This window comes from Nerophis lumbriciformis, linkage group LG09 (assembly GCF_033978685.3).
Source record: "Nerophis lumbriciformis linkage group LG09, RoL_Nlum_v2.1, whole genome shotgun sequence".
NCBI lineage: Eukaryota > Metazoa > Chordata > Actinopteri > Syngnathiformes > Syngnathidae > Nerophis > Nerophis lumbriciformis.
In genome coordinates, this window is record NC_084556.2 from 48906639 (window position 1) to 48922313 (window position 15675).

Genomic DNA, 15675 nt, shown 5'->3' on the forward strand with positions numbered 1-15675 from the left:
TGTTTTTTCTCTTCTTTATTATGCATTTTCGGCCGGTGCGACTTATACTCCGGAGCGACTTATTACCGTAAAATATCAAATAATATTATTTAGCTCATTCACGTAAGAGACTAGACGTATAAGATTTCATGGGATTTAGCGATTAGGAGTGACAGATTGTTTGGTAAACGTATAGCATGTTCTATATGTTATAGTTATTTGAATGACTCTTACCATAATATGTCACATTAACATACCAGGCATGTTCTCAGTTGGTTATTTATGCGTCATATAACGTATAATTATTCAGCCTGTTGTTCATTATTCTTTATTTATTTTAAATTGCCTTTCAAATGTCTATTCTTGGTGTTGGGTTTCATCAAATAAATTTCCCCCAAAAATGTGACTTTTATATGTTTTTTCTCTTCTTTATTATGCATTTTTGGCCGGTGCGACTTATACTCCGGAGCGACTTATACTCCGAAAAATACGGTATTTAAAGAATTGGCACCAAAAAATACCGGTACTCTGTATACATCCCTGTGGAAGGTAATCTCACGGGATTGCAGTGTAAACCTGTTGGTAAAATTCCCCGTTCGCTCCTGCCACGTCCAATATGACGGCAACGTAAATATGTCCATGAGACAATCTGTTTTATTAATAGGACTGATGTAGACAAGATGGTGGACAGATCTCTTTAGCGGTGCTAACAGCTGCTCTGCTTATCAACTAAATCTTTTTAAGCTGTCCACTCTGTCCTGCCTGCCCTGTGTTTGCCACATGCCTTTCGCTGCCTGTCCAGCAGACAGTATGCGTATTTTTGTCTTTACAGCATATTACTGGCAGCTCCTTTTGTCCTGTGTCCAACATGTCTCCTGTGTCTGCATAATAATAATACTTGTCCCATATTCATCCTATGTGTGTTGTTTCCGGTCTCTGTCCATATTCACACGGTGAATGTCCTGCTTCCTTTTTGCCTGAATTTACTCCCATCTGTCCTCTCGTTTTGCACCGCAGATATTCCAAATCAGTGCCTGTTATCAGCTGAGATATTAATAGACAATTGTCCGAGCCCACACTGACACACAATGTGAGCCACACCGTCTTACGTGGACGAGAAAATGATCCTAAAGACAAGATTCTGTTCTTTAGTCCTCACTGGGTAGCGCTGAAATAATAAATCAAAGTGCTTTTTGAGGACCTCTGTCAAGAGACAAGACAATCCCACTAGGACACTAATTATGTCAATCCTGACTAGATGGAACATTTAAAAGGACAATTTATTGACGAAAGGATGACTTCAAATTAAGACAAACAAACATAGCATGACGGTGCAACAGTATTATGTTTAAAAATAATTGTGTTTCACGTTAATTAGGTTGCTCCGCCCCCTCCTCGTCTGAGCGCTAAGTACCTTCCTAATTTAGACATGCCCGCGCACGACCACGCCCCCTAGCGGAGACTCCGCCCCCCCGGCGCTCCTAAATAGTGCGCTGTGGTGCGTTTGAGTTCACCGGTAATGCGAGTGCTAAGGGATTGCGCTAGTGTACTTTGACAAATGTTTTACAATGTTGTTAAAATAATGACTCGTATTTACGGTAATGGCTTTAGAGAGGCGCCATTTATTTAATTTTTTTTTTTTTTTAAAGTTTGAGAGCCAACACAGACACATACAGAGAGATAAAAGCTAACCTCAGGTGGTGGGGAGACTCCTCTTCCGTGGCTGGACCAGAGTGTCGGTTTGGCTTCTTGTCGTGGTTCCCCCGGTGCGGACCAGTTAGTTAGGGCGACTGTGCTCTCACCTCCACTCTGAAAGACAGAACCAGGGGGCAGAGCCAGGCACGGAGGAGCGTGGTGGGGGTCCATGGGGGGGACAGGACGACGACGACGACTGGGTCATCGTCTATTTTAAGGGCCTTGGGGGTGGGGGGCGGCGGCGGCGGCGGCCTCGTGGTGGACGGGCCCTTCGTCCTGGTGGAAAGTTCTAGATTGTTCTAGAAAAAAAAAAGAGTTTTTATTTCATTTTACGAATATTAGGAACATATTTAAAGAATTAGGAAGAATAAAAAATGTGACTGATGACGTCAAAACGTCAGTCCACCTTCTTACGAACGTCTTCTCCCGTTTTCCCCTTATAAAGTCTCAATGTAGCAAAACTTAAATCAAGTTTCTTGTTGTTTTTTTTACTCACTTAAACGTCAAAAAGAGGAGTATCTGACCTCCGTATGTCCGTGAAAATACATGCTAGTGATGCTAACATGTAGCATCACTAGCATAGTGCGGCCGTTGCCAACTCCCCAGTAAGGAAAGTTGCTATTGGCTGGCATAAAAAGTAGCTGGGTGACGTCATCTCCTCATTTGCATAATTGCGTTTAATGGACGCCGGAGGAGAGAGGAATAAAGTAGTGGAGTGGATTTTTTTGTAGAATTAAAAGGGTATTTATGATTAGAACTGTACATTAAATTATTATATTATTATTAAATTATAATTTTACATTGTTGATACAGATTATTGTTACAGTGTAATAATTATTGTTACCCGTGGTCATGCCACTACATACTTGCCAACCTTGAGACCTCCGATTTCGGGAGGTGGGGGTTGGGCGGCGTGGTCGGGGGTGGGGCGGGGCGTGGTTGGGGGCGTGGTTAAGAGGGGAGGAGTATATTGACAGCTAGAATTCACCAAGTCAAGTATTTCATACATATACCGTATTTTCCGCACCATAAGGCGCCCTGGGTTATAAGCCGCGCCTTCAATGAACGGCATATTTCAAAACTTTGTCCACCTATAAGCCGCCCCGTGTTATAAGCCGCATCTAACTGCGCTAAAGGAATGTCAAAAAAACAGTCAGATAGATCAGTCAAACTTTAATAATATATTAAAAACCAGCGTGATGTGGGCGCGCACGGAGTCGTATATAAACATGGACGGAGCTACGTGAAAAAAGCCACCCGGCCTCTTCGCGTAAACTTACCTTAACCACTCGCTCATCTTTTCTTCATCCATCCCTTCGAGTTAGCTTTTATGATGACGCCGGCTGGAAAGGTCTCTTTTGGCAAGGTCTTCCTTTTGAATATCACCATGGGTGGAAGTTTCTGGCCATTAGCATGGCAAGCTAGAACCACAGTGAAGGATGACTTCTCATTCCCTGTGGTGCGAATATTCACCGTACGTGCTCCCGTTGTATCCACAGTGCGGTTCACAGGAATATCAAAAGTCAGTGGAACCTCGTCCATGTTGATAATGTTCTCTGGCCGGATCTTTTTTTCAGCTATCTTGTTTTTACAATATGCACGGAAAGTAGCCAGCTTTTCTTGAAAGTCTTTAGGCAGTTGCTGTGAAATAGTAGTCCGTGTGCGGATCCCTGTCTCTTAGTAGGAGCCATTTTGTGGTCTTTACAGATGTAAACACACAAAGGAAATGAAACGTACGGTAATATCCGCGCGCTTCTTCTTCTTCTACGCGGGCGGGTGGTTGCTTACAGTAGAAGAAGAAGCGCTTCCTGTTCTATGGGGGCGGGTGCTTACCTTGGCGGTTGCTTGCGTAGAAGAAGAAGCACTTCCTCTTCTACGGGGAAAAAAGATGGCGGCTGTTTACCGTAGTTGCGAGACCGAAACTTTATGAAAATGAATCTTAATATTAATCCATATATAAAGCGCACCGGGTTATAAGGCGCACTGTCAGCTTTTGAGAAAATGTGTGGTTTTTAGGTGCGCCTTATAGTGCGGAAAATACGGTATATATATATCTACATCCTGAAAATATGCAAACAAAAGTGTGTTCAGATCATTGATACTTCAAACTTGCATAAATATAACATGAATATAACATAACTTGGCTTCTGAGAGCTTCAAAATGTAATAAATAAAATGCTAAAGTTTTTGATAAACAAACAATTATTTTAATAATTAAATATGGTCATTTTAAATGAATTATTATGATAATTTAAAATTGATTATGTCAAATATGTTTATTTTAATGTACCGGTATAATTCTTTGGCTTGATGTAATAAGTAGTCAGAAAAAATAAAAATAAAAATACAATTAATGTTGATGTTTTTAGCAAAATATAGTAAACATTTATTTAGTTGTTTTTTTTAAATTAATAAATATATTTATTTTTAGGTAAGATAAACATAATAATACAATGTATCTTTAGTCTGGATGATTTAGTTCTTGTCACCCTGTTGTCCTCCCGTCGTGAAAAAAGGCTGTCCTCACTCAGGTCCGCATGGAGCTGGAGGGGGCGTGGCCTCCAGCTCCGGCTGAAAATCGGGAGATTTTCGGGAGAATATTTGTCCCGGGAGGTTTTTCGGGAGAGGCGCTGAATTGAAAATTCGGGAGGGTTGGCAAGTATGTGCCACTATGATACAACATCTGTATTATAATCCTTGAACAAAGTAACAGTGAAAATCATGTGAATAATCACTGAATGGGATTAAATAAATCATCTTCTTCCCACTTCTTTTCGCGCAAAACTGGACAATCGTGCATTACATACTATACATTACCTTTTGCACTATATTAATTTATATTATTATGTGTTGTCAACCTTGTACTTTTTTATGTCATTGCCTGAAATAAATAAATAAATGAAAAATGAATGAAATGAAAATTAAATTATGATAAATTATTCTGTTGATTCTTAGTTTAGTTGTATTTTCTTGGTTTTACATTGTTAAATGTCCAGTGAACAGATGAGAGCTGTCTTTGTTGCACCAAGCAAAGGCTTGGAAATTTCCATTGTGTACGATGGGAGGAGACGGGATGGGGGTTATCCCTGCTTCCGCCATCCTAGTCACTGCCGTTGTGTCCTTGGGCAAGACACTTTACCCACCTGCTCCCAGTGCCACCCCACACAGGTTTAAATGTAACTTAGATATTGGGTTTCACTATGTAAAAGCGCTTTGAGTCACTAGAGAAAAGCGCTATATAAATATAATTCACTTCACACTTCACTAAATGTTAGAGGACGAGTGTCACATTGTTTAACGTGGCCCGCGAAAGCCTTGAACGATAAAGCGTCAAAGTATTTTAGATTTTCTAACGAAGTGTATTCGCTCTTTCCTTTTTGACAGACACAAATGTATTAAATGCATTTGCATATCTTTTAAACTGTAATGTTATGTACTAATGCAACAAATATATTATCATGCATTCTAACCTTTTTTTTTTTTAGTTAAAATAAATATACTAATGTCAAAGCAAGTCATATATCAAATTGGACACTGTAAGAATGACAATACATTTTTACGGTAAAAACTGACCACTCAGTTGCCAGAAATTTACAGTAAAAACAATGTAGTGCATTTACAGTAATATGCTGTAAAAACTACCTTCATTTTACCGTAAAATTGTGGCAACTGAGCTGCCACTTTTTTTTACTGCAAAATCCCCAAAAAATGTTTGTGTATTTAAAAAAAAAAATTATAATCAAACAAGTTGTTTAGGGCGCGTTCGACCGGTAGGAGACCACAGGGAGAGGGAAGTCTAGGCCATACTTGCCAACCCTCCCGAATTTTCCGGGAGACTCCCGAAATTCAGCGCCTCTCCCGAAAACCTCCCGGGACAAATATTCTCCCGAAAATCTCCCGATTTTCAGCCGGAGCTGGAGGCCACGCCCCCTCCAGCTCCATGCGGACCTGAGTGAGGACAGCCTTTTCTTTATGACAACAGGGTGACAATAACTAAATCATCCAGACTAGAGATACATTGTATTATGTTGTTTATCTTACCTAAAAATAAATGTATGTATTAATTTAAAAAATAAATACACATTTTTACTATATTTTGCTAAAAACATCAAAATTAATTGTATTTTTATTTGTATTTTTTCTGACTCCTTATTACATCCAGCCATAGAATCATACATAAAAATAAACATATTTGAAATAATTAATTTTAAATTATCATAATAATTCATTTAAAATGACCATATTTAATTATTAAAATAATTGCTTGTTTATCAACAACTTTAGCATTTTATTCATTACATTTTGAAGCTCTCAGAAGCCAAGTTATGTTATATTCCTTAATATTTATTTATGCAAGTTTTAAGTATCAATTATCTAAACACAGTTTTGTTTGCATATTTTCAGGATATATATATATATATATATATATATATATATATATATATATATATATATATATATGTATGAAATACTTGACTTGGTGAATTCTAGCTGTCAATATACTCCTCCCCTCTTAACCACGCCCCCCTCAACCACGCCCCCCACCCCCCACCTCCCGAAATCGGAGGTCTCAAGGTTGGCAAGTATGGTCTAGGCTTCTCTGCTTAGGCTGCTGCCCCCGCGACCCAACTTTGGATAAGCTAAAGAAGATGGCTGGATGGTTGGATGCATAGGTAATTGTACAATAATAATAATAATAGGTGAAGCCTTATTCATTTATATTAATTATTCACGCTTACAAGTGGCCCTCTGAGGGCAGCCAGAACTGCAACGCGGCCCTCAGTGAAAACGATTTGGACACCACTGTTAAGAGTATCAAATTTGATCAAAAGACTAAAGGGCTGTGATATTCACGAACAAATCAAATCTGGCTCATTAACGTGAACAATAGGTTTGTTTTCATTTTTAGCGTGACAGCGATGAAACGTTTACATTCCACTCCGTAAACCAGTCCTTCTGAAATAGTAAAAGCATGGGAGGTGTGGGAACATGCGGTTTTGTTTTTTTGCTTGCAGTACTAGAATATGATGACGTATGTAGCGCTTAGCTTCACTGTGAGAGACGAGGAAAGTCCGATGTTTTCTTTAATGTTAATAGGGATTAGAGTGTCCGCCCTGAGATCGGTAGGCTGAGAGTTCAAACCCCGGCCGAGTCATACCAAAGACTATAAAAATGGGAGCCATTACCTCCCTGCTTGGCACTCAGCATCAAGGGTTAGAATTGGGGGTTGAATCGCCAAAAATGATTCCTGGGCGCGGCCACCGCTGCTGCTCACTGCTCCCCTCACCTCCAAGGGTGATGGGTCAAATGCAGAGAATAATTTCGCCACACCTAGTGTGTGTGTGACAATCATTGGTACTTTAACTTTAATACAATGATATGCAGAGGTGCACTTATAACAATTTCATACTCTATATACAGTATATAGAGAGCAAAGTTAGATTTTTTTTTTAATTGTTAATGGACGTTTTTTACAATCTATACAAAGTTCCGTGACCATGTAGACATTTTGTGTTGGTTGGATTTTATTTTTTGCACCATGACTAGGGAAGGTTGTTTACATTGGGTCATACAAACAAATGCTGCGCATGGTTCCATTCAGAGCATAATGAAATATAATTCTCACATTATTAACCGTATCCACTCGGCATCCATTGCACCGGTCGCCCAGGGGGAGGGGTCCCCACATCGGCGGTCCTCTCCAAGGTTTTTCTTGGGTTGAGTTTGTTCTTTCCCTGATGTGGGATCGTTGTGGCTTGTGCAGCCCTTTGAGACGCTTGTGATTAAGGGCTATATAAATCAACTTTGATTGGCATGCACCTGGGGATAGGTTGATTGGCAACACTAAATTGGCCCTAGTGTGTGAAGGTTGTCTATCTGTGTTGGCCCTGCTATGAGGGTGTACCCCACCTTCCGCCCGAATGCAGCCGAGATAGCGACCCCGAACGGGACAAGCGGTATAAAATGGATGGATGAAGGATGATTGATTGACCAGGAAAAACTCATAACTTCCACTAAATGGCGAGAAAATAGCAGCATCAAAAAATGTTATTGTCAGAAAAATTGTATGTAAATCATCAAAAAACTTTCCATTCTCTGAGTTTCCAGTGAACAGATGAGAGCGGTTTTTGTTGCACCAAGCAAAGGCTTGGAAAATTCCATTGTGTACGATGGGAGGAGACGGGAGGGGGGTTATCTATTGTCATCGAAGACCTGCCCAGGCTGAAGCCAGGACCAGCCCAAGCCCGAGGCATCTTTTTCTTTTGTGTTAATGTGACCAAAAACCTTGATTCTCGCCCGGAAAAGGGTGGAGTGCCATCTCCGGGTTGTGGAGGAGACCCTGCCCCAAGTGGAGGAGTTGGAGTACCTCGGAGTCTTGTTCACGAGTGAGGGAAGAGTGGATCGTGAGATCAACAGGCGGATCGGTGCGGCGTCTTCAGTAATGCGGACGCTGTATCGATCCGTTGTGGTGAAGAAGGAGCTGAGCCGGAAGGCAAAGCTCTCAATTTTCCGGTCGATCTACGTTCACATCCTCACCTATGGTCATGAGCTTTGGGGTATGACCAAAAGGACAAGATCACGGGTACAAGCGGCCAAAATGAGTTTCCTCCGCCGGGTGGCGGGGCTCTCCCTTAGAGATAGGGTGAGAAGCTCTGCCATCCGGCGGGAGCTCAAAGTAAAGCCGATGTTCCTCCACATGGAGAGGAGCCAGATGAGGTGGTTCGGGCATCTGGTCAGGATGCCACCCGAACGCCTCCCTAGGGAGGTGTTTCGGGCATGTCCGATCGGTAGGAGGCCACGGGGAAGACCCAGGACACGTTGGGAAGACTATGTCTCCCGGCTGGCCTGGGAACGCCTCGGGATCCCCCGGGAAGAGCTGGACGAAGTGGCTGGGGGAGAGGGAAGTCTGGGCTTCCCTGCTTAGGCTGCTGCCCCCGCGACCCGACCTCGGCTAAGCGGGGGTAGGATGGATGGTGACCGAAAACAATGACTGTTTACATACTCCCCATTCCTTTGGAAGCAGATGTTGTTGTGTAAATAGGGAGTGTCCAAATAAAAAGAGGTGGCGTACAATCTTTCGCCAGAGCGTGCTAAGACACTGTAAGAGGTTACAGGTCGACGGCGTCTCTCCTCAATTGAGCAAAATTGAGTCCAAATTTAATTCTGTCTCTGTTTGATTCTTTGCTTTTTGTCTTGTTTAATAGATGTCATCAGTGTTTGAACCTGACAGTTATTTTAAAAATGAACGCAATCTCCCCGCGGGCAAGTTTCCTTATTAAAAACTCATGACGTCGGCGGGCTGAAATCGGCCCGCGGGCAGTAGTTTGGAGACCCCGTGCACTAGATTGTTGCGAAGTATGCGCTCTTCATCTTCTTTAGCTAATGTGTCTAGTAGAGATGCGCGGTTTGCGGGCACAACCGCGGAGTCGGCGGATTATCCGCGGATCGGGCGGATGAAATTTAAAAAAAATTAGATTTTATCCGCGGGTCGGGTCGGGTCGGGCGGTTGAAATAAAAAAAAATTAGATTTTAAATAGATTCAGGCGGGTGGCAGTTAAACCAATTCGGAAATATATATACATAGTTAAATGTTGTTACCCACATACGAAAAACGAGCAGGCACCTGCAGCATATGCCACAACAGAAGAAAAAAAAAAAAAAAAGAGATGGACACTTTTACGGAGCGGAGAAGGGACGCCTCGCCGGGGTCCGGGACCGAGGCCCCTTCCCCCGAGAGGGCCCCACCGGGAGCCGTACCTGAGGCGATCCGTGAGAAGGGCCCGACGCACGTCCAGGGTCACCACCGCGCCCACCGCACCGACACCCCGCCTCGTCCGCCTTCGCCGCGGCCGGCGTCACGCGCAGCAGGTAAGCAGCTTACCTGCCCGCCACCCCCGTGGCCGGGGGCTTGTAACAGGGGTCACTCCGCGCGCTCCGCCCGCGCAGCTTACCTGCCCGCCACCCCTGTTGCCGGGGGCGCGTAACAGGGGTCACTCCGCGCGCAGTGCGCTCACGAAAGGGGTGGGGTTCACCCTGGTTGATATAGACAGCAGCTAGGACGGTGGCCATGGAAGTCGGAACCCGCTAAGGAGTGTGTAACAACCCATCTGCCGAATCAACTAGCCCTGAAAATGGATGGCGCTGGAGCGTCGGGCCCATATACCCGGCCGTCGCCGGCAGCGAGACGCGCTTGGAGGTGCGCTCAGCGCGGCTCCCATATGATTGCGCACTGGTGTGCGTCTGGGTCGTGACAGCGTGGCACGCGAAGGTCTGAACTGCATTGGATCAGTCTCCTTTCTTTAACAGGCAAAAGCTTTATAACCTCACTAATGCCTTGCATCGTCTATATTAGATATATAACAACGGGCGGGTGCGGGCGGATGCGGTTCTGATCAAATGTTAGATCGGGTGGATTGCGGATGGTTGACGACTTTCTGATGCGGTTGCGGATGAAATAATAGCCTATCCGCGCATCTCTAGTGTCTAGCAACACAGCACACATGGTGGCGCCTCCTGCTGGAGCATGTTAAACACTACTATCATTATTGGCCTGTTTAAGGACAGTGAAAGCCAAAACGTCCATCTCCATCCGTTTAATGGTCACAGTAGAAGGACATGATATAAAAGAACATTTACACTGATAGCTTTAAATTAATAAAGATTGAACAACACGGGTGTAAAAAAAAAAAAAAAAAAAGCACAAAATGACCCTGCCCTCACGCCGCAAGTAGCAATTTCATAAAAACACATGAATGTCAAAATGAAAAAAAAAAAGGTAAATTACGTAAAGTGCATGTATGACAATACACACTGTGCTTCACTTGCCACTCACACACACACACACACACTGACAGTTTAAAAAAGTTGTGCTTCTCACAGCAACTTGAAAAATATATTAAAAAGACTGACAAAAGGTTCCTAAAAAAGTCACGTTTGACATCGCACACAAACACACAAGACACACACACATCCAGTGTGAGTGGCATCAGCACTTGGAGGCGATGCATCGCCGTAGGAGGCGGAACATTCCAGATGTGCAGGTCACGTGTGCTTCCGAGGTATCACGTCATCAAATAACTACTTTTAAAAAAAAAAAAGAGAGAAAAAAAAAGGGTGCAAGCATGTGACCTATGATTGGCCTGCCACTGACCATGTGACCTGGCTGTGATTGGCTGTGCATCACCGAGAGGAGGAACATTCTGGATGAATCTGTGTTGGACCAGCTCAAGATTCCAGCGAACATCAGCGGGAGAGGGAGGGAATGTGTCTGACTGATTTAACCGGCGAATGTCCTCGGAGGTCACAGGTCAAAGGTGGTTTAAGGCAAGAGGCACTGCTTTTGCACACGCACGTTTACATGGTGTGGTAGGGGGCGCTGACAGTCGTTTTCTTGAGGCGCCGCACGGGATGACTCCTTCCGTACTGCTGCCTAGTGGTCAAAGGCGGCAGCGCGGGCGGACACATCAGGCTCAGCGGGCTGGGGGGGTCGGGGTCGTCTCCTGACGCGGTGTCTTCCGCGTCGTGGAGGCTCTCGGCTGCCACTGCAGGCGGCTGGTCGGGCGATGCGGGGGTGTCGTGGACGCGCTGCTTTTTGGGATCGTCGCCGCCTGCGTGGACGGGGGGCTCCGCGGAGGCCGGCGCCGCCGAGCTCCGGCTGAGCTCCCAGTCGGTGAGGTCGTTGGCGAGCAGCTCCAAGCAGCCCAGCTTGGCCAGCGAGGCCGAGCGCTTCATCAGAGAGGGAGGGGTCAGACCCGCCTGGCGAAGCCTGGCCTCCACCTCTCGGACCCTCCTCTGCCCGCCGCCGGCTCGCTTCTGAATGGCCGCGGCGCTCGAGCCCAGGATGTGGTCCACGCAGCTGGCCCTGCCGCCCACGCTCACCTGCTGCAGGAAGGCGCCCAGCTCGCACAGTGTCGCCCACGTCTCCCTCATGACCACGTCACTGAAGGGACCCTCGGGTGGGCCGTCCCAGTCCGTGCCCGACTCGCGCTCCGTCACGCCCTCCAAACACAGGAAGTTGATGGAGGCCAGGGGGGAAGCAGAGGAGGTAGACGACATGGAGTCCCGCTGCTGGTAAGCGTGGCCATCTTTCTTCCCGACGTCGAGGACGTCGTGGGGGAGGGCTGGCGTCGGATGGGCACACGTGCTGTGGGGGCGCCGCGGGGAGAGGGGGGAGCTTCCTGAGTGTGAGGGAGGAGAAGACGGCGGCGACAGGGCGTCGTGTTTCATCCTGTGCTCCAGCTGCCGGGTGACGCGCCGCACGGAGCCTCTCGTCCAATCACTGCAGAGACCGGCGACCGCCTCCTCGTCTTCTTTGTCCTTCACTTCCTGCTTGGCGCTCGGACAAAAAACATCTCCATCCTCTTCCTGGCCCCCTTGCTCTAGTTGGCAGAGCTTGGACCAATCAGGGTGCTTCAGTCCCGTGACCTGCACAGGAACCAGCGCCTGCTCCTGAGAAGACAAGGACAACGTCTGGCATGAGAACAGGGACCACTAGTGATGGGTTGATGAGGCGTCATGAAGCGTTTCGACACATTGCAAAACTGTATTGATACTGTGTCGATACTGTGTCACTAAATACTGACATCTGCTGGACATTAAAAATCCCTACAGGCAACCTATGGACCGACTCAACTGACACTGATTTTTTGCCCTAGTACAGGGGTCACCAACCTTTTTGAAACCAAAAACTACTTCTTGGGTACTGATTAATGCGAAGGGCTACCAGTTTGATACACACTTAAATAAATAAATATATTGTCATTTGTAAGTTACACGTAAGTGTGATTTAAACAAGAATAGCTAAATAAATAAATTTATATATATAAAAAAAATGGGTATTTCTGGCTGTCATTCCGTCGTACATTTTTTTTTCCTTTTACGGAAGGTTTTTTGTAGAGAACAAATGATGAAAAAAAACACTTAATTGAACGGTTTAAAAGAGGAGAAAACACGAGAAAAATTAAAATAACATTTTGAAACATAGTTTATCTTCAATTTCGACTCTTTAAAATTCAAAATTCAACCGACAAAAAGAAGAGAAAAACTAGCTAATTTGAATCTTTTTGAAAAAAATAAAAAAAATAATTTATGGAACATCATTAGTAATTTGACCTGATTAAGATACATTTTAGAATTTTGATGACATGTTTTAAATTGGTTAAAATCCAATCTGCACTTTGTTAGAATATATAACAAATTTGACCAAGCTATATTTCTAACAAAGACAAATCAGTATTTCTTCTAGATTTTCCAGAACAAAAATTTTAAAATAAATTCAAAATACTTTGAAATAAGATTTAAATTTGATTCTACAGATTTTCTAGATTTGCCAGAATATTTTTTTTGAATTTTAATCATAGTAAGTTTGAAGAAATATTTCACAAATATTCTTCGTCGAAAAAACAGAAGCTAAAATATTTATTATTCTTTACAATAAAAAAATTAAAAAATTACTTGAACATTGATTTAAATTGTCAGGAAAGAAGAGGAAGAAATTTAAAAGGTAAAAAGGTATATTTGTTTAAAAATCCTAAAATCATTTTTAAGGTTGTATTTTTTCTCTAAAATTGTATTTCTAAAAGTAATAAGAAGCAAAGTAAAAAATAAATGAATTTATTTAAACAAGTGAAGACCCATCCATCCATCCATTTTCTAACGCTTATTCAAAGTGAAGACCAAGTCTTTAAAATATTTTCTTGGATTTTAAATTCTATTTGAGTTTTGTCTCTTTTAGAATTAAAAATGTCGAGCAAAGCGAGACCAGCTTGCCAGTAAATAAATAAAATTTAAAAAATAGAGGCAGCTCACTGGTAAGTGCTGCTATTTGAGCTATTTTTAGAACAGGCAAGCGGGCAACTCATCTGGTGCTTACGGGCGACCTGGTGCCCGCGGGCACCGCGTTGGTGACCCCTGCCCTAGTATATACAATAATATAAACCAAGTCATTGTATTTCATTTAGGATTATTTCATATCTTCATTTAAATAACAAATATACTTTTATCTTTTTTAGATACAGTCAATAAATAATGTGAACATGTATCATAACATGGAAATCTAAGAGAACGTGTTGTGGATGATTGTGGACTGGGAATTTTTTTAATTTTATTTTTTTTACATTTTTATTTAAAAAAAAAAAAAAAAGTTTTTTCGACGTATTACATTTCAGACGATTTCTCTTCTTAGTTATTATTTCTCCGGCTGTAGAAAAGACACGCTCACAGGGCACAGAGGAGGCGACACAGTTGGCGTATCGGTCACGTGACCAAAACAGCTCATGATCGGTCACGTGACTTTCTAAAAGCGGTACGCGCACCGACACAGGGTTTTGCTCTATGAGCTCGACGCATGCGCCGATGCATCGGTGTTGCCGGACCCATCACTAGGGACCACTAAGGACTCTCGTGCAAACGCTTCCTTATTCATTTAGACCAGGAGGGTCAAAGCATGCAGGGGCCATTTTGATATTGTTCATTTCTAAAAACCAATTAAATATAGATTCATTTTAACCTTTAGGGGTCCCCTCAAGTTTGGTCTTTGTAATAAAAATGTTAAAAATCAGCCAAATATTTATTTTTTATTCAACGCTAAAATATCTAGATCAAGTCTGGTAATGTAAAGTTATTATTTTTTTGTTTTGTTACATAACCTTTTTGTCAAAACCCTGTTTTTTTTTAATGGCAAAAACAAAATATGCAATCTTTTCTACCCAAAAATATTCAAAGTGGAATATTGGATGTGAAGTAACTGGAGCCTTAAATAAATTAGTAATAATAGAGTGATTGTATTCTTTTTTTTCTTTCTTTTTTTTTTGAGTATCCATCCATCCATTTTCTACCACTTGTCCCTTTAGGGTCGCTGGAGCCTATCTCAGCTGCATTCGAGCGGTAAGCGGGGTACATGGCAGTAAAAAAAAAAGAAAAAGAAATAAGTCCACTTATGAAAAAACAAGTCAGACCTTTTTTTTTTTTTTTTTTTACTTTCCACGCTTTTAAGTCTTCAGATCTATCCGTCAATTATACGTTTTTTATAATTTTGGTTTGTTTTATGCCTTTTTCCCACCCAATATTTTTTTGTAATATTGCAAACACATAAAATATGCAATATATTTACCAAAAAATATTTCTAAGTGAAATTATTAATGTGAAGTATTTGGAGGCTCAATGGGTCATTAATTTTTTGAGCAAAAAAGAAAAAAGGCCCACTAAAAGTCTTGGGGGTTCAAAAGTGCCGCACTTGTAATAAAAGTGTTCAATAACAAGCCATACAATTTTTTTTACTTTTTTTTTTTTTTACTTTCAACACTTCTATGTCTCTTGATAAAACTTAAGATCCATACAACAATAATGAGGTTTTTTTTTTTATGTTTTTGTTTGTTTTATGCCCGTTTTGTCAAAACTCAGTTTTTATGGCAAAGACACAAAATATGCAATCTCTTCTACCACAAAATGTTCAAAGTGGAATATTGGATGTGAAGTAACTGGAGCCTTAAATAAGTCAATATATCATAACAGTGATTTTATTATTTAAAAAAAAAAATATTTATAGCAAGACAGTTAAAAAAAAAAAAAAAAAAAAAAGTCCCACTAAAAATTTTGGGGCATGGAAAAGGGCTCCACTTATGAAAGTGTTAAAAACAAGTCGGACCATTTTTCTTTTACTTTCCACACTTTTAAGTCTTCAGATCTATCCGTCAATTATGTTTTATGCCTTTTTTTTCCCCAAAATATTTTTGGGTGATAAGGCAAACACATAAAATATGCAATACTTTCCCCAAAAAATATTTCAAAGTGAATTTTTTAATGTGAAGTATTTGGAGGCTCAATGGGTGATTAATTCATAACACTGATTATTATTTTTTTGAGGGAAAAAAAAAAAGTCCCACTAAAAGTCTTGGGGGTTCAAAAGTGCCCCACTCATAATAAAAGTGTTAAATAATAAGTCATACAATTTATTTTTATTTTTTTACTTTCAACACTTCTAAGTCTCTTGATAAAACTTAA

At 42.1% G+C, this 15675-nt stretch overlaps 2 protein-coding genes across 5 annotated transcripts in view; both read right to left on the bottom strand.

The window, feature by feature from the left end:
* coro6 (coronin 6) overlaps positions 1-2278 on the bottom strand; it is a 28063-nt gene extending 25785 nt beyond the window's left edge. For 2 of the 3 annotated variants that reach the window (XM_061962991.1, XM_061962993.1), the window contains exons 1-2: positions 2171-2278; positions 1672-1973 (exon numbers count right to left, since the gene is read on the bottom strand). In XM_061962991.1, coding sequence (XP_061818975.1) covers positions 1672-1845 — 174 coding nt within the window. In that variant the 5' untranslated portion in view covers positions 1846-1973; positions 2171-2278. Of the gene's footprint in view, positions 1-1671; positions 1974-2080 lie in introns of all 3 variants that reach the window. The other variant, XM_061962992.2, reaches the window with a different exon arrangement.
* A 7926-nt stretch (positions 2279-10204) lies between these two features.
* The window catches only part of ssh2b (slingshot protein phosphatase 2b), a 69709-nt gene continuing 64238 nt past the window's right edge, over positions 10205-15675 (bottom strand). The window contains exon 14 of one of the 2 annotated variants that reach the window (XM_061962988.2): positions 10205-12123. In XM_061962988.2, coding sequence (XP_061818972.1) covers positions 11029-12123 — 1095 coding nt within the window. In that variant the 3' untranslated portion in view covers positions 10205-11028. The remainder of the gene's footprint in view (positions 12124-15675) is intronic. The other variant, XM_061962989.2, reaches the window with a different exon arrangement.